This window comes from Oncorhynchus tshawytscha, linkage group LG06 (assembly GCF_018296145.1).
Source record: "Oncorhynchus tshawytscha isolate Ot180627B linkage group LG06, Otsh_v2.0, whole genome shotgun sequence".
Taxonomy (NCBI): Eukaryota; Metazoa; Chordata; class Actinopteri; order Salmoniformes; family Salmonidae; genus Oncorhynchus; species Oncorhynchus tshawytscha.
In genome coordinates this window covers 68,005,225-68,020,911 of record NC_056434.1, presented here as the reverse complement: position 1 = coordinate 68,020,911, position 15,687 = coordinate 68,005,225, and the positions used below count along the sequence as shown (strand labels likewise).

Genomic DNA, 15,687 nt, shown 5'->3' with positions numbered 1-15,687 from the left:
TATAGACTTTTTGTTTTCTTTTGTTCTACTGTATTATTGACTATGTTTTGTTTATTCCATGTGTAACTCTGTGTTGTTGTATGTGTCGAATTGCTATGCTTTATCTTGGCCAGGTCGCAGTTGCAAATGAGAACTTGTTCTCAACTATCCTACCTGGTTAAATAAAGGTGAAATAAAATAAAAAATAAATAAAAAATCTGTCAATTATGGCAGATGACCACACTTGTCTTGCTCAGAATCGCATTAGTGGAAAACAAGACTGTCCTCAGGGCAGGCCTGGTTGAGTCACATCTAGACAATTTTAGCTAACCCTAAAACTTTTCCTAACCTTAATTAACCTAATTCTAACCTGCCACGTTAATTATCCTAACCTGTGTAAAATCTCCTAACCTGCTACAAATTAACTTCTGCTAGTCAAAACCGACAGCTTGTCTTGCACTAATGTAGTATTCACCCAAACCATATGACCCAAAGTCAAGACATCCATTTTCAGCCAGGGCTGTACGCCGACTTTTACAAAATATATATATTTTTTACAAGGAGCACATGTGAGTAAGTTGAAAAATGTGAGAGTGCACAAAGAAATTTAGGAGCACAACGAAAAATATTTGAGCTAACAAGCCATTTTCTTTGTAGCGATGGTGCAAGTATGACGGTTATGAATCTGTGCTCAGTGTTTTCTCCATGGCACTCAGGGGCTGTGGTACAGTGAAGTAATCATTGCAACAATTATCATCTGGGCAATTTTTTTTCTACGCACTTTGTTGTTCCCAGGTAGCACAGAAAAATATTAGGCACGTATGTGAGCAAAATGGTCGCACTTTTGAGCCGTCTAGTTTGCTAGAGATGCTATATCTTTGGTCGTCATCCAATTCTGTACTCTGCCAAGGAGCAGTCCACAGGACAAACATTATCAAATTGGAAAACTGCATGTTGCCTACAACTCAAATTCACTTGTAGCATATCTCTGACCTGCTGTGTTGTCAGTCACATTATTTACTGTCAACAACACAGTGTGTTAACAGATGCTGCATAGTTGGCCTCGAAAAAGAACCGGCTGTCAAAGACCAAATAGCAGTGCAAGGAATAATAATATAATGCCTCATTTCTAGAGAATACAAATTTGTCACATGTACACTGCTGTGTCATTTTCTTTGTCAATAAATGCTACTGCTGTCTGTCATCTCTGGGACCAATAGCCTGTAGTCTATTCATCAGATGAAAAAAACAGACCGCTCTTTAGTTCTGATAGCAATGGACAAGTCTGAAGATTTGTCCATGCCAGTGGTGCATAACATGCCAAAATATAGGCTACATGCTAAATGCACTGTAGTAACTATACTGGATGAAGATATGACTTTTAGGGCCACCTAGATGAAAAGTGGGCTGTTAAAGTTAACTTAATCTAACTTTCATAATGGAATTCATCATCACATACCAATTACCCTCAGTGAAAATTGGGGATGATCCCATTTAGTCAACTGGTCGATAAGACTAAAAACATACCAGTCCACCAACAGCCTAATAGTCGCAAATATGTTATTCTTTGTACTGCTATTTGGCTCAACTAACAAGTAGACTCAGGTACATGTCATTGACAGCCGGTTACATAAAGGTTAAATGTAAATATATATTTGAGGCAAGTCAGTTAAGAACAAATTCTTATTTACAATGACTGCCTAGGAACAGTGGGTTAACTGCTTTGTTCAGGGTCAGAAGGACAGATTTTTAACTTGTCAGCTCAGGGATTCAATCAGCAACATTTCAGTTACTGGCCCCAAGCTCTAACCACTGGGCTACCTGCCGCTCCACATGCTAGCATGTGTCCTTTTTTAACCTCCAGTAATAGAGTCATAAAATAACATGTAACTTTGTCCATCCAGGATGGAAACTTTACATTAATTCATATCACACACACATTGTAAACAGTCAGTACAGCACACTGCATACCCAAACACATAAGAAATAAACACATCCACTCAGAACTTGGCGATGTCCCAACTGCAATGTTAAAATAGATTCATAAATAAATAGCTAAGTGCATATGCTACGAGGGAAGTCATTGAGTGAAGTGATTTTACAGCACATTACACATTGAAGTGAACACAAAGTCATGAAACGGAGAAGAGCTTCAATTCTGCAAATTGATTCAGTTTGTAGCTAACGATAGACGAAAGGCATCAAAATACACCCAGGTGTTTTTGCTCATTGGATTTAATTTAGCTACAGATGGCGAGTCACTTTATGGAACAAACGCCAATAATGTTCATTGTTTGACATCGTCAAACAAACTGTCAAAATTAAATCAGCGTGGGTTTAGGTTCTCTATCGTCTGCCATTTCCTTCCAAAATTGTACAGCTGTGAGCTACAATACTATTAGTTACCTAGATTGCCAACAGGCATTGCATACTTTCTCGTTATGCCTAGTATTAGTACGAATAGCAACATCACGTCATAACCAACTAGAGCTAGCTAGATAAACGTTCTGCAACAAACTAGTTATTGCTAACACGCTTGTTAAGAACATTTACTGCGACACCACATGCTCACGGCTGGGTGATCATCTTTGAACTTGACAGCTTAGCTACTTGACTAACGTTATTAGCTACTAGTTACTCGTGTCATCACAATTAGTTCGCAAGCTACCACTGATTATCTAGTTTGCTAGCTAACTACATGTTACCCAAACATGGCGTAATGTTGTGATGGATATACAGTACGGAAGTTACTTGGCTAACGCAATAACGTTAATTAGTTAAATCGCACTACAATATGCGGATTATTAATATCGATTGATTGAATGTTGACATGAAACGTTAAATACTGTTAGCGGGTTCCCTAGCTTAGTCAGCTAGCTGATGAGCTGTTTTCATAATACATCGTTAACACGTAAATTAAGTAAATTCAGTTAGCCAGTTAGATTGTTAATTCGTTAAGTAACGTTAGTTAAATGTCTTGACAGAAAGAGTCAAGACATGTAGCTATCTACTGTAGTTAACCACAGCTAGGAGCTAGTTTGCCACTGCCAGTATCTTTGATGTAACTCTAGTCTAATGTAGGAAGAAAGTAAGGTAGCTAACGTTAGCTAGCTACTTGGTTATGCAAGTTAATGTTAGGAATCGGATCTAACATGGTTCCGTGAATCCGTACTTCAGCTAAACGTCAGAATTCACGTTCTAACGTTATTTAATTTGCTAACTAAGGCTAGCTAACCAACCCCAGGTTAACTGATGTGATTGTCAAAATAATTAAACATTAGCTAACTACCTAACGTTAGTTAAAACAGTTACTTAGCCCCTGGACCCTGACTTACCGTGCAAGGCCGAGGCTTGGAGAATAGCCCCTGATGTGCCGTCGATTACTTTGATACTCCCCCGGCTAGTAACCGCCAGGATAGCGTTAAGGGCCGGGTGGTAGGAAAGGCTTCGCAGGCCCTCCTCGTCGCAACGACGGCAACCGTCTCTCAGTACAATCCAATCTGAGGAGGTGGAGGAGCAGGAGCCCGGCGAGGCCGCGGCCGCCATCTTTCTTAAAATGTCCCTTCCCTTCTGTGTTTTTAGGGAGCTTCGTTGATACGAGTAAGATTAATACGTGTAAAAGCTGAATTCCAAACTACCGCTCCTCTACTACTGCTGACTCTTCTGCGGCTTCTGCTCCTCCGCCCGTTACCACAGCAGTAGCAATTCACCATCAGTACTGAGAAAGCTACGAGCCGAGCGTCGCTCTGTCAGATGGACGTCAGGTAAACGGAACAAGCGTAGTGCTTGACCATCACGCGATACCAGAAAGGGCACTGCGATGTTGATGTTCTTGAGTTGACTCCAGAATCCAGACAGATAATATCTTTGGATGACATCTGTTTGTGAATGTTACTATTACCCCACTGTAAATTGTGTTTGTTGTGACTCCCACAGACAGAAAGACAGTATGTTTGCGCTCAGACTAGAATAGAGGCGGCCTTCTTCGTCTTCGGTGGGGTTTATTGGCATCCAACATTATGGTGCATTACCGCCATCTACTGTACTGTGGGCCTTCTTCTTCTATACAATGGCGGTTCGCAAACAAACGTGAAAGGTGCATGCCGCCACCTACTATGGTGGAGTGTGTGGTCAATCACGGTTTACAATATTAGTTCCATATTTCTAAATCCTCCTACCTAACTCCGTACTTCTGAGAAAATAAAAAGGAGCCCTACTAACTTCTAATAGATGCTTCCCCCATCCCGAGGGCTCCGAGTCCAATCTCATCTTCCACACATCTATCAAAACAGGTCTGATCTTACATTTGGCCTCACCTCCACAAAGTGGAACATTAATATCAAATATATCTCATTCTAAAGCTCTTTTGGCTTACCTTACACGTTGTTGCCCGAAATGTGTTAGCTACACTATCCTAACGAACCACATTGCTTATCATTACAGCATTATGTTCCGGTATGTTAGCTAACTACCTAACTTTAGTTGGCTCATAATACACCAAACGTGTCAGTATATTAACTATATGCTATGTAACTACCCAATGTTTATTGACTTGATTATTCCTGTCATTCTTAGCTTAGCTAAGTGGTATAGTGATTGTGCGTTCTCAATGGACATACCAGAGCGCAGAATAACTGATTCATTTACCAACTCACAACACATACTGAATATGGCCGGTGTCAGTAAACGTCAGCAAAAAAAATATTGCCAGCAGCACAGTTACAGTCACCGACGCTCTGGATAACACGAAAGCTGCCTAACCAGCTCTTGCTTGGGCGATTAAAATAGTCAGAGTGAGGTGTTCTCTCATTTGTGTCTGGAAGTAGCTGGCAAGCTAGCCAACGTTAGCCAGTTAGCGTGGGTGCTTGACTGCCGTTGTGAGGCCAGAATGCTCGGATCAACCCTACTCCTCGGCCAGAACCTCCAGTGTGCGCTCAGAGAGCGAAACGCTCTGAATTTACAAACAGACAATCTGACAAAGCTCTGAATTTACGAACGCCCAGAGCGCACTCTGGCATTCCAGATTTAATTTAAGAACACACCCGAAGTCGCAAAATGTCTAGCTAGTAATTTGTTATTGAACAAGCCAACAAGAGGTTGCATAGCAACAGCATCAATTTATGATAGACAGTTGAAGGTATAGTACGCTCAACTGAAAGGATACCGTTCATTTATAGTATTTAATATATACTCATTAAGTATGTAGCATACAGTATGTTAGTATGGGTATTCAAACACAGCTATGGTTTCATGTATGTTAGTATGGGTATTCAAACACAGCTATGGTTTCCATGTGTTATCCCTAATATTTCTAAAACATTGTATTTGGCACTCACTAAACCCTAAACCTCAACAATATCTTGTTTTGTGGAAGTTGAGCAAGTTGAGATGACTAAACTGATTGACTGTAAACTGTTCAAAACATATTGTGCAGTGTGCTAAGATCAGGTGCCTGCCTTCTTAACAAAAAACAAGGACTTAGGAAAATTGCAATTGGCTCAGAACAGGGCAGCACGGCTGGTCCTTGGATGTACACAGAGAGCTAACATTAATAATATGCATGTCAATCTCTCCTGGCTCAAAGTGGAAGAAAGATTGAGTTCATCACTGCTTGTATTTGTATTGACATGTTAAATGCACCGAGCTATCTGTCTAAACTACTGGCACACAGCTCGGACACTCATGCATACCCCACAAGACATGCCACAAGAGGTCTCTTCACAGTCCCCAAGTCCAGAACAGGCTATGGGAGGCACACAGTACTACATAGAGCCATGACGACATGGAACTCTATTCCACATCAAGGAACTGACACAAGCAGTAAAATTTGATTTAAAAAAAACACCTTATGGAACAGCGGGGACTGTGAAGCAACACAAACACTGGCACAGACACATGCATACACACACACTAACATACGCACTGTACATACACATGGATTTGTTTTAGTAGATATGTTTTAGTGGTGGAGTAGGGGCCTGAGGGCACACAGTGTGTTGTGAAATCTGTGAATGTATTTAAAATTGTATAAACTTTCTTAATTTTGCTGGACCCCAGGAAGAGTAGCTGCTGCTTTGGCCATTCCAATAGCTCCGTTCCAGCCGTTATTATGAACCGTCCTCCCCTCTGCAGCCTCCACTGATATCTGCACATCAAATTCAGCAATGTAAATGCCTGCTCCTGGGTGCCCACTATTTGGGTCCTTGGATCCATCTGTGAAAAGCATTATAAAAGCAAAAAAACTTCTACCAATGTAATTGTCAACCCGTTTTCTTATATCACTGACTTCTGACCAATCTTTTCTTTTCTCTACCAAGGTTAGATCAACAACAGGATCTGTGAGTAACCACAGAGGAATACTGCCTATCACAACACAAGGGCCAACCTCCCTCAAACTACTCACATTAGCAAGCTTTCCAACTGTCCAACCAAAACCACTGCCTTGTCTACTTGTATATTCCCAACAGTCATCTAGAATAGTAGCAGTGGAATGATCAACCTCACAACTGGAGTCTTTAAACTCATTTCCTGATACCCCCTTCTACCTCATACTGGAGCCTCTCTCTTTCCCTCTCATACTACCCATACTGTATCAGTCAATGCTCCACTGTCTCTATTTCCTGGCAATAATCACACTTTCCTATTGGATGCTTTCCTTTCACATTTAAAGTCTTATTCAACGAGCAGTGTCCCACCCTTAGCCTCCTCTCTTCGGTCTCTTCCTGCAGTCCTCCCCGACTTTCCTCTGTTCCTTGAATAAATGCCCGCTCTAAGTGTCTCTATTGCACTGCCATCTCTGCACCACCACTGTCCATATCAGACTTTTTGCATCTGCCTTGCTTACTGAAACTTCAACATTACCATCCCCACTACTAAGTGCTTGTTTAGCCAGTACATCAGCTGCCTTGTTCCCCTCCACATGGGCTAGGACCCAAGTAAATATTGTCTGTATACCCATTTGTCTTACCCTGCCATAGGTAGGTAGTACCTCATACTGAAGGTGTTGTCTGCTACGTGAACTAAAGGTGCACATGAGTCAGAGCAAATAACTACTCTGTCTGGCTTGACTTCCTCCACTCACTGCAAGGTCAACAGTACAGCCATCAGCTCCACCGTATATTCAGCCAGCTGATCTGTAATACGTTTCCTGTCTCCCACCCCACATTCCTGCACTACAAATGCTGACCCAGTACGTCCTGTCCTTGGCTGTTCTGAAACGTGTTTAAATGGCCATATAATCCTGATATAGAGTATCCAGATGTCTATTAAACAAATCAGATGGATCAACCCCCTCCCTATCTTTCCATAGTCTCTCCAACACTTCTTGATCAACTACTGGAGGCGGGAGTAGCCATGATGGATTCACAGGAATAGCTACCATGGGGCTAAACTCCCTTACATATAGTCCCATCTCCCTCCCCCGGGTATTACCCACCCAACCAAACTTGTGATCGGTCCTCGCTCATGTTCCCAGCATGCCTGTAGAATCCCTTTCGCAGTATGAGACACCCAATTTCCCTGTAGGTTGACCCAATAATTAATTGGCAATTGCTGTCTCTTAATCTGCAATGCCATATCCCCCATCTCCACCTGTAGTGCAGACACTGGGGAGGTCCGAAACGCCCCTGTATGACATCTAGTCTTTCTAGTGAGGTCAAGTCTGCTGAACCATACGCTATACTGCCATAGTCTATTACAGATCGGATCAATGCAACATACATGATCCTCAATGAGGAATGCCCCCCAGTCCTTCCCGGTCAGACAGCGCATCACATTTAGCACCTTCTTACACTTTCTCAATGTGTTCTTCCCAGGTTAGCTTAATGTCAAAGTACACCCTAAGGAACCTGAAGGCCCCAAACTCTCCAAGTTTCTCCCATATAACCTCAAGTGTACCTCATCTCCCACCTTCCTCTTGGTCAAGAACACTGTCTTAGTTTTCTCTACAGAGAACCTGAATCCTCACATTAATGCCCACTGTTATACCTCATCAATTGCTTCCTGTACCTTCCTGACTATGTATGGAACATTTCTTCCCCTCTTCCAATAGCCCCCATCAAATAACCTCCCAATATCCAGCCGTACCTGAGAGCAAACATCATTGATCATGATTGAGAACAACAGAGGACTTATCACGCTCCCCTACGGTGTACCGTTATCCACTAGGTAGCGTGCCTGATAAAGACTTCCCCACCCTAACCTGGAGAGACCTTCCAAACAGGAAGTCCTTTATTCAGTTGTCTGTCTTCCTCCTATCCCCATAATATCAAGCTTGATTAGCAACCCCTCCTTCCACATCATATCATACGCCTTTATCCACAACAAAAAACGACAGCCACAACAGTCTCCTTGTTCACCTGGGGCCTTCCTGACCTCTGCTTCTAAGCAGAGCACTGGCTCCATAGTTCCCCTTCACTTTCTGAATCCACTCTGATCTGCCAATACTAGCCCCCTGCTCTCCAGGAAGTACATTAGCCTCTCCATAATCTTACATACATGGGATGTTAAAGCCCTATAGCTTGTTGGCCTCATTGGGTCCTTCCCTGGCTTCCGGATTGGTACAACTACTGCCTCCTTCTACAGTAGCTACCTGGTAGTTTCCCCTCCTCCCACACTCGGTTGTACAACACCAGTACCTTATCTTGTCCCTTATCCAGCCGAGAGAGCCGTGCGTCCTCCGAAACACAATCCAGCCAAGCCGCACTGCTTCTTGACACAATAACCACTTAACCTGGAAGCCAGCCGCACCAATGTGTCGGAGGAAACACCGTATACCTGTCGACCGTGTCACGCTAGAGCGCGATGGGACAAGAACATCCCTGCCGGCCAAACTCTCCTGAGCCCGGACAACGCTGGGACAATTGTGCACCGCCCCATGGGTCTCCTGATCGAGGCCAGCTGCGACAGAGCCTGGACTCGAACCAGGATCTCTAGTGGCAGGGCTAGCAGAGCCTTAGACCACTGCGCCACTCTAGACGCCCCCAGGTGAAGTTAACCCAGCCTTACCTATTGCCCTCTTCATCTCTGCCATGGTAAACTGTGCATTGAACACATCATTTACATTCTCCCTCCTATCCAGCACTCCAGGATGCTCTTCTCTCATTCTCTCTCTCCCCCTCCTCTGACAGATTAGCTGAGCTATGCACTTGGACAAATGCTTTGGCCATCATCTCTGCCTTCTTATCTGTTTTTGCCATATCCTCCCAACTCGTCAACACTGGATAATCCCACTCCCTTCTGACCCAACTCATTCTCTTAATCATCCTCCACACTTCTCACACAGGTCTCGCCCTTCCAATGGTGTCACAGAACCAACGCCAACATGACCTCTTTGCCTCACAGATCATTTTCCTCACTAGAGACTGGGCCTGTTTTACTGAATCTGATGCTGGAAGTTGTGTGTACTTTTCAGTACTCTAAATGCCCTGTTCATACCCCTCACTCCTCCATCTACCATGGGACTGCTTTCCTCCTCCCTGAACTCTTAGGTATAGCCTCAATAGCTTTTTCCACTAATACGTTTCTCTCCCAGTTATTCACACAATCCACATCCTCTCTCGTATCCACCTGAGCCATCACCTGCTCACTTAGCTCCTAAAACTGGTCCCACCTGCCTACTCCATCTACTGACACCTCTTCCTCCCACTGGCCTACTGTGAATAATATGGGGTAATCATCACTCCCTACTGTCGACTCCTCCCATACCGCCCACTCACAGATTCCTGCCATCACACTAGATACCAGAGTGAGGTGCAAGGCAGGCTCATTCCCTGAGGCTACATCACTTATGGTCGCTCGGCCATCAATCAGGCACACCAGATCTTTCATTTCTATTCGATTTTCCATAACTTGGCCATTTCCATCCATCCGTCGCCCCTCCCCCAGAGCATGTTGTGGGAATTCAAATCCGCACACCACATTACCTTATTTCCATCCTGGCCCTCCACACTCTTCAGCACTTCCAAGTCCAATATCTGACACGGATTAAAGTAGTTCACTACCACTAGCATCCCTCCTCTCAGCCACACCACCACCACATATTCCTGTTCATTACCTTTGCCAAGTATCCTGTAAGAAAGTCCTTGCTTTATGAAGGTTGCACATTCTCCCCATACACCTCTGTCCCTACGAACCACTACATATCCCTATACGATAACCTTGGTTTGAGCCATGTTTCCTGTACACAAATCACATCAGGCTTAGCTGGCATATCCACAATGAACTGCCCATTAGCCAACAGGCTTCGAGCAATCCATTGTAGCATTACCACCATAACTAAGATCCAGTAATACATGACTCCAGCCTTCGCTGATTGAGGTCATCTCAAACCTTTTCCCATGTCAACCCTGTCATACTCAGATGTCTCCCAGCCACTTTCACTATTAGCTGAATCCTCTCTGTTTTAGACTCCACTTTAGCAGTGCTGTTGATAGTTCCTGCTATGAAAGTCAACCAGCTTTCTCTTGTCTATGTATAGCATGCCTCCACCCACCTGCCCCGTAGTCCCCGATCTAGAGGCTTCTACCCATCTCTCCCTTGAACCTGTATATCCCTGGACCTAGACCACCCTTAATGCCTCAGCATATGACACCCTTCTCTCCATTCTCACTTGTGGCACTTCCACTGCCTGTTTCATTGCCTCACACCCAAAATATGCCACACCAAGAACACCCCCACAGCTGCAGCACTTTGGTTGTACACCGTCCCCACACTTCCTATACTCATGCTCCCCTCCACACGTCACACTTCTTTCTCTTTACAGGCTGCTGCCAGATGCCCAAACCTCTGGCAGTTATAACATTTTAAAGGCTTCGGGTACATAAGCCCTCACATAATAACTCATATCCCATGGTTACTTTACTTGGCAATACCCTGCCCTTGAAGTGAAAGAGAATTGACAGGCTATCTACCCTCACTCCATCCCTTATTGCTTGCAATCTTTGAACATTCACTAGAACACCTTCTCTCAAGTTGTCGCTTACCTCTTTAGTGCTGACACTCACAGGTACACCTGTTGTCACCCCTTTAATCCACAGCTTCCCTGCATGATCAGTCCAACTGCTCGACACCACCTTACATTTCCCTATTTGCTTCACTATGAGAGCTTCTTCCCTCTGAGCCGTACAGAACACCAACAAGTTCCCATCTCTTAACACTTCAGCATTGACAACTTCCCAAATCAACTATTTTATTGCAGCTTTCAACTAGAGGTCGACCGATTATGATTTTTCAACGCCGATACCAATACCGATTATTGGAGGACCAAAAAAAGCAGATACCGACTAATCAGACAATTTTTTAAAAATGTATTTGTAATAATGACAATTACAACAATACTGAATGAACACTTATTTTAACTTAATATAATACATCAATAAAATCAATTTAGCCTCAAATAAATAATGAAAAATGTTCAATTTGGTTTAAATAATGCAAAAACAAAGTGTTGGAGAAGAAAGTAAAAGTGCAATATGTGCCATGTAAGAAAGCTAACGTTTAAGTTCCTTGCTCAGAACATGAGAACATATGAAAGCTGGTGGTTCCTTTTAACAAGAGTCTTCAATATTCCCAGGTATGAAGTTTTAGGTTGTAGTTATTATAGGACTATTTCTCTCTATACCATTTGTATTTCATTAACCTTTGACTATTGGATGTTTTTCTAGGCACTTTAGTATTGCCAGTGTAACAGTATAGCTTCCGTCCCTCTCCTCACTCCTACCTGGGCTCGAACCAGGAACACAACGACAACAGCCACCCTCGAAGCAGTGTTACATGCAGAGCAAGGGGAATAACTACTCCAAGTCTCAGAGCGAGTGATGTTTGAAACGCTATTAGCGCACACCCCGCTAACTAGCTAGCCATTTCACATCAGTTACACCAGCCTTATCTCGGGAGTTGATAGGCTTGAAGTCATAAACAGCTGCTGACAAACGCACAAAAGTGCTGTTTGAATGAATGCTTACGAGCCTGCTGCTGCCTACCATCGCTCAGTCAGACTGCTCTATCAAATCATAGACTTAGTTATAACATAATAACACACAGAAATATGAGCCTTAGGTCATTAATATGGTAGAATCCGGAAACTATCATCTCGAAAACAAGACGTTTATTCTTTCAGTGAAATACAGAACCGTTCCGTATTTTATCTAAAGGATGGCATCCATAAGTCTAAATATTCCTGTTACATTGTACAACCTTCAAATGTTATGTCATAATTACGTAATATTCTGGCTAATTAGGCGGCCCAAACTGTTGCATATACACTGACTCTGCGTGCAATGAACTCAAGAGAAGTGACACAATTTCACCTGGTTAATATTGCCTGCTAACCTGGATTTCTTTTAGCTAAATATTCAGGTTTAAAAATATATACTTCTGTGTATTGATTTTAAGAAAGGCATTGATGTTTATGGTTAGGTACACATTGGAGCAACAATACACACCGCATCGATTATATGCAACGCAAGACACGCTAGATAAACTAGTAATATCATCAACCATATGTAGTTAACTAGTGATTATGATTGATTGATCGTTTTTTATGAGATAAGTTTAATGCTAGCTAGCAACTTACCTTGGCTTACTGCATTTGTGAAACAGGCAGTCTCCTCGTGGAGTGCAATGAGAGGCAGGTGGTTAGAGCGTTGGACTAGTTAACTGTAAGGTTGCAAGATTGAATCCCCTGAGCTGACAAGGTAAAAATCTGTCGTTCTGCCCCTGAACGAGGCAGTTAACCCACAGTTCGTTCCTAGGCCGTCATTGAAAATAAGAATGCCTTCTTAACTGACTTGCCTAGTTAAATAAAGATTAAATAAAGGTGTAAAAAAATTGGTGTCTAAAAATAACGATTTCCGATTGTTATGAAAACTTGAAATCGGCCTGAATTAATCTGCCATTCCGATTAATCTGCCGACCTTTACTTTCAACCTTTTCAGACTCATTGCCCCAACCCCCCTTTTCTCTAAACTTCAGAATCACTTTATGCTCCTCCTCACCTCCATGATCCCCTCGCAAATTAGCTTGTCCTTCACCCTCGGCACACTCTACCTCCGAACTACCACTGGTGTTGGAAACTATTCCGCCCTTTATTTGTACCACTAAGCTCCATACTTGCTTCTCTTTCTTTTCCATCACTATCTCCTACCATGTCTGACCCAGTCACAGCACAGCCATGCCTAACAGCTGCCACACTGAGTAAAGTTTGATTGTTTGCTAATTCCCTTTCAGTCGAATTGCAGTGCTACTACTCTGATCAAGCCACCAAAACAAGCAACCATGCAGCCTTATTTCACTGCCAAGCCGAGATTTAGCTGAAATATGCCACCTCATGGAAGGCTGGTACGTAGGATCAAAAATATCTGTAGAGTTCAAAAGGTACTCCACTCAAGACCATGAAAAGGCAAAACCCAAGGAGGCCGAAATGCAAAAATAATGGGTAAAATTGGTAATAATTTTAAGAGCAGTTGGGAGGAAAAGTTTAATTTCCAAAAGTTTTAAGTGCTCAAAACCATTCGTTTTGAGACAGGGGTATCACCAAAGCTATATTTTTATTAGGTATGTTGTAACTAATTTCCAAAGATGCATGACAATCTCAAAACATTTTTCAACAAATTACAATGACAACAACCGTGGCCATTTGCATGACAATCGTTACCCAAAATTCCATAATCGTCACAGCCCTACATCTGGTGGACATCGGGCATTATACCTTCGTCACTGCTATCAACAGTATGCCCCTTTATTTTTTTATAGCACCTTGCACTTTCACCCTTCGTATTCTTTTGAGCATGGATTCAATTAAGTGATATGAGTTTTATATGTCATTATAAACTGGGTGGTTCAAGCCCTGAATGCTGATTGGCTGACAGCCATGGTATATCAGATCGTATACAACGGGTATGACAAAGCATTTATTTTGACAACTCTAACTACGTTGGTAACCAGTTTTATAATAGTAATAAGGCACCTCTGGGTTTTGTGGTATATCGCTATACCATGGCTAAGAGCTGTATCCAGGCACTCAGCAAGGCTGGTGCCAAAGAAGCTGTGGTATATTGACCATATACCACCCCCCCCCTCCCCCTCCCCCGTGCCTTATTGCTTAATTATATAATGACTCTTTTGTTGTTTTTTTAATACAGCCCTTGCCTGATGTTGGGATATGGATTCCCATGCAAGAAACCCAAATAATAAACCCTAAAACCCACCAGCAGGTGGTCGCTATAAAGGTGTCCTATACATAGATTTGGTTTGCTCCTAGCAGAACTCGGCAAAGTGGAGCCAACGTCTGTGCGTGCATACTCCCTAAAGACCTAAGCTTGAAAAATGAGTAAAACCCTAAACCCCACCAGCGGGTGGTCCCTATAAAGGTGTCCCATACATACAGTTTGCTTCAAGAACTCGGCAAGGCGAACGTTTGTGCTCACATACCGCCTAAAGACCTTCGCTTGAAAAAACGAGAGAATAAGTGACAATATTATTGTTTGTTCCTCTTGAGCCACCGTAACAACAGCCATGCATTTTCTCTAAATATTCTGAATTAATCTAAGATAAATCAAGAAATCTGTAATTAATTTAGACATTTTTGCTGAGATCTTTGCAGACCAGCTAGCTGTTGTGTTTTCAGACATTTTCAATCTCTCTCTAACTCAGGCTGTTTTCCCACCTGCTTCAAGATGTCCACTATCATGCCCAAGAGCGGGAAAGGGAACTGAATGCCTTGAAGTGCACCTCCTCCCTCCCTGACACACTAGCCCCTTTCCAATTCGCCTACCGCCCTGACAGATCCACAGACGACGCAGGAGGCTGAAGAAATTTGGCCTGTCCCCAAGGGCCCTCAAGTGTTCTACAGGAGCGCCATCGAGAGCATACTGTCAGGCTGCATCACAGCCTGGTACAGCAACTCCACTGACGGAGTATAGTACACTCAGGTGAACGCATCATTGGGTGCTCACTGACTGTCCTCCAAGACACCGACAACACCAGGTGTTGCAGGAAGGCCAAGAAGATCAAGGACCAAAGCCACCTGTGCCACGGCCTGTTGTCCCCGCTTCCATCACTCAGACGCGGGCAGTATAGGAGTTTCACGGCAAAAACTGTCAGACTGATCAATAGCGTCTACCCCCAGACCATCAGGCTGCTGAATAGCCACTAGTCAGCTACCTGCTCCCCCTATGGCAATCCCCCCCCATGGATATTTATCATTGTTACAGTTGTAAATGTGTATATATGCTTATTATTTGTATTGTCTCATTCATTTCTATTTTTTTACCTGCACTTTTGAATCTCAGAGCATAATAATTTAATTGTACCCTGCAACTACATCCATGATCCTGTGCATGTGACTAATAAACTAATCTAAGTGCAGTACTTCTCAACTGAAGAAATGTGCATGAAAATGTAGTGCACTGCAGACAGTAGGGCCTAGCTGCTCCTCTCGTTGAATGGCAGCAAACACTTAATCGAAGAATACTGTCCATAGTTCCCACCCCTACTGTTGACCAACTGCTACCAAACTTTGACTTGCCTCAATAAAAAACAATGTTGTTGCTTATATTGAAGAAGCTATTTTCTTAGTCAAATGATACATTAAGAGAATGGAAGAATCAAATGCTTTATTTAAATATATATATATATTTATATAACTGTCTACAGACTGAAACAACAAAATTTGAAGTCATATAGCGTAGTCTTACAAGGATTGGAAAC

At 42.9% G+C, this 15,687-nt stretch overlaps 1 protein-coding gene across 19 annotated transcripts in view; it reads right to left on the bottom strand.

The window, feature by feature from the left end:
• Positions 1-3,976, bottom strand: part of birc6 (baculoviral IAP repeat containing 6) — a 154,181-nt gene extending 150,205 nt beyond the window's left edge. For 14 of the 19 annotated variants that reach the window (XM_024424734.2, XM_024424742.2, XM_024424745.2 and 11 more), the window contains exon 1: positions 3,315-3,970. In XM_024424734.2, the coding sequence (XP_024280502.1) occupies positions 3,315-3,525 (211 nt within the window). In that variant the 5' untranslated portion in view covers positions 3,526-3,970. Of the gene's footprint in view, positions 1-3,314 lie in introns of all 19 variants that reach the window. The other 5 variants (XM_024424743.2, XM_042323545.1, XM_042323544.1 and 2 more) reach the window with 2 other exon arrangements.
• Positions 3,977-15,687: the final 11,711 nt, after the last annotated feature.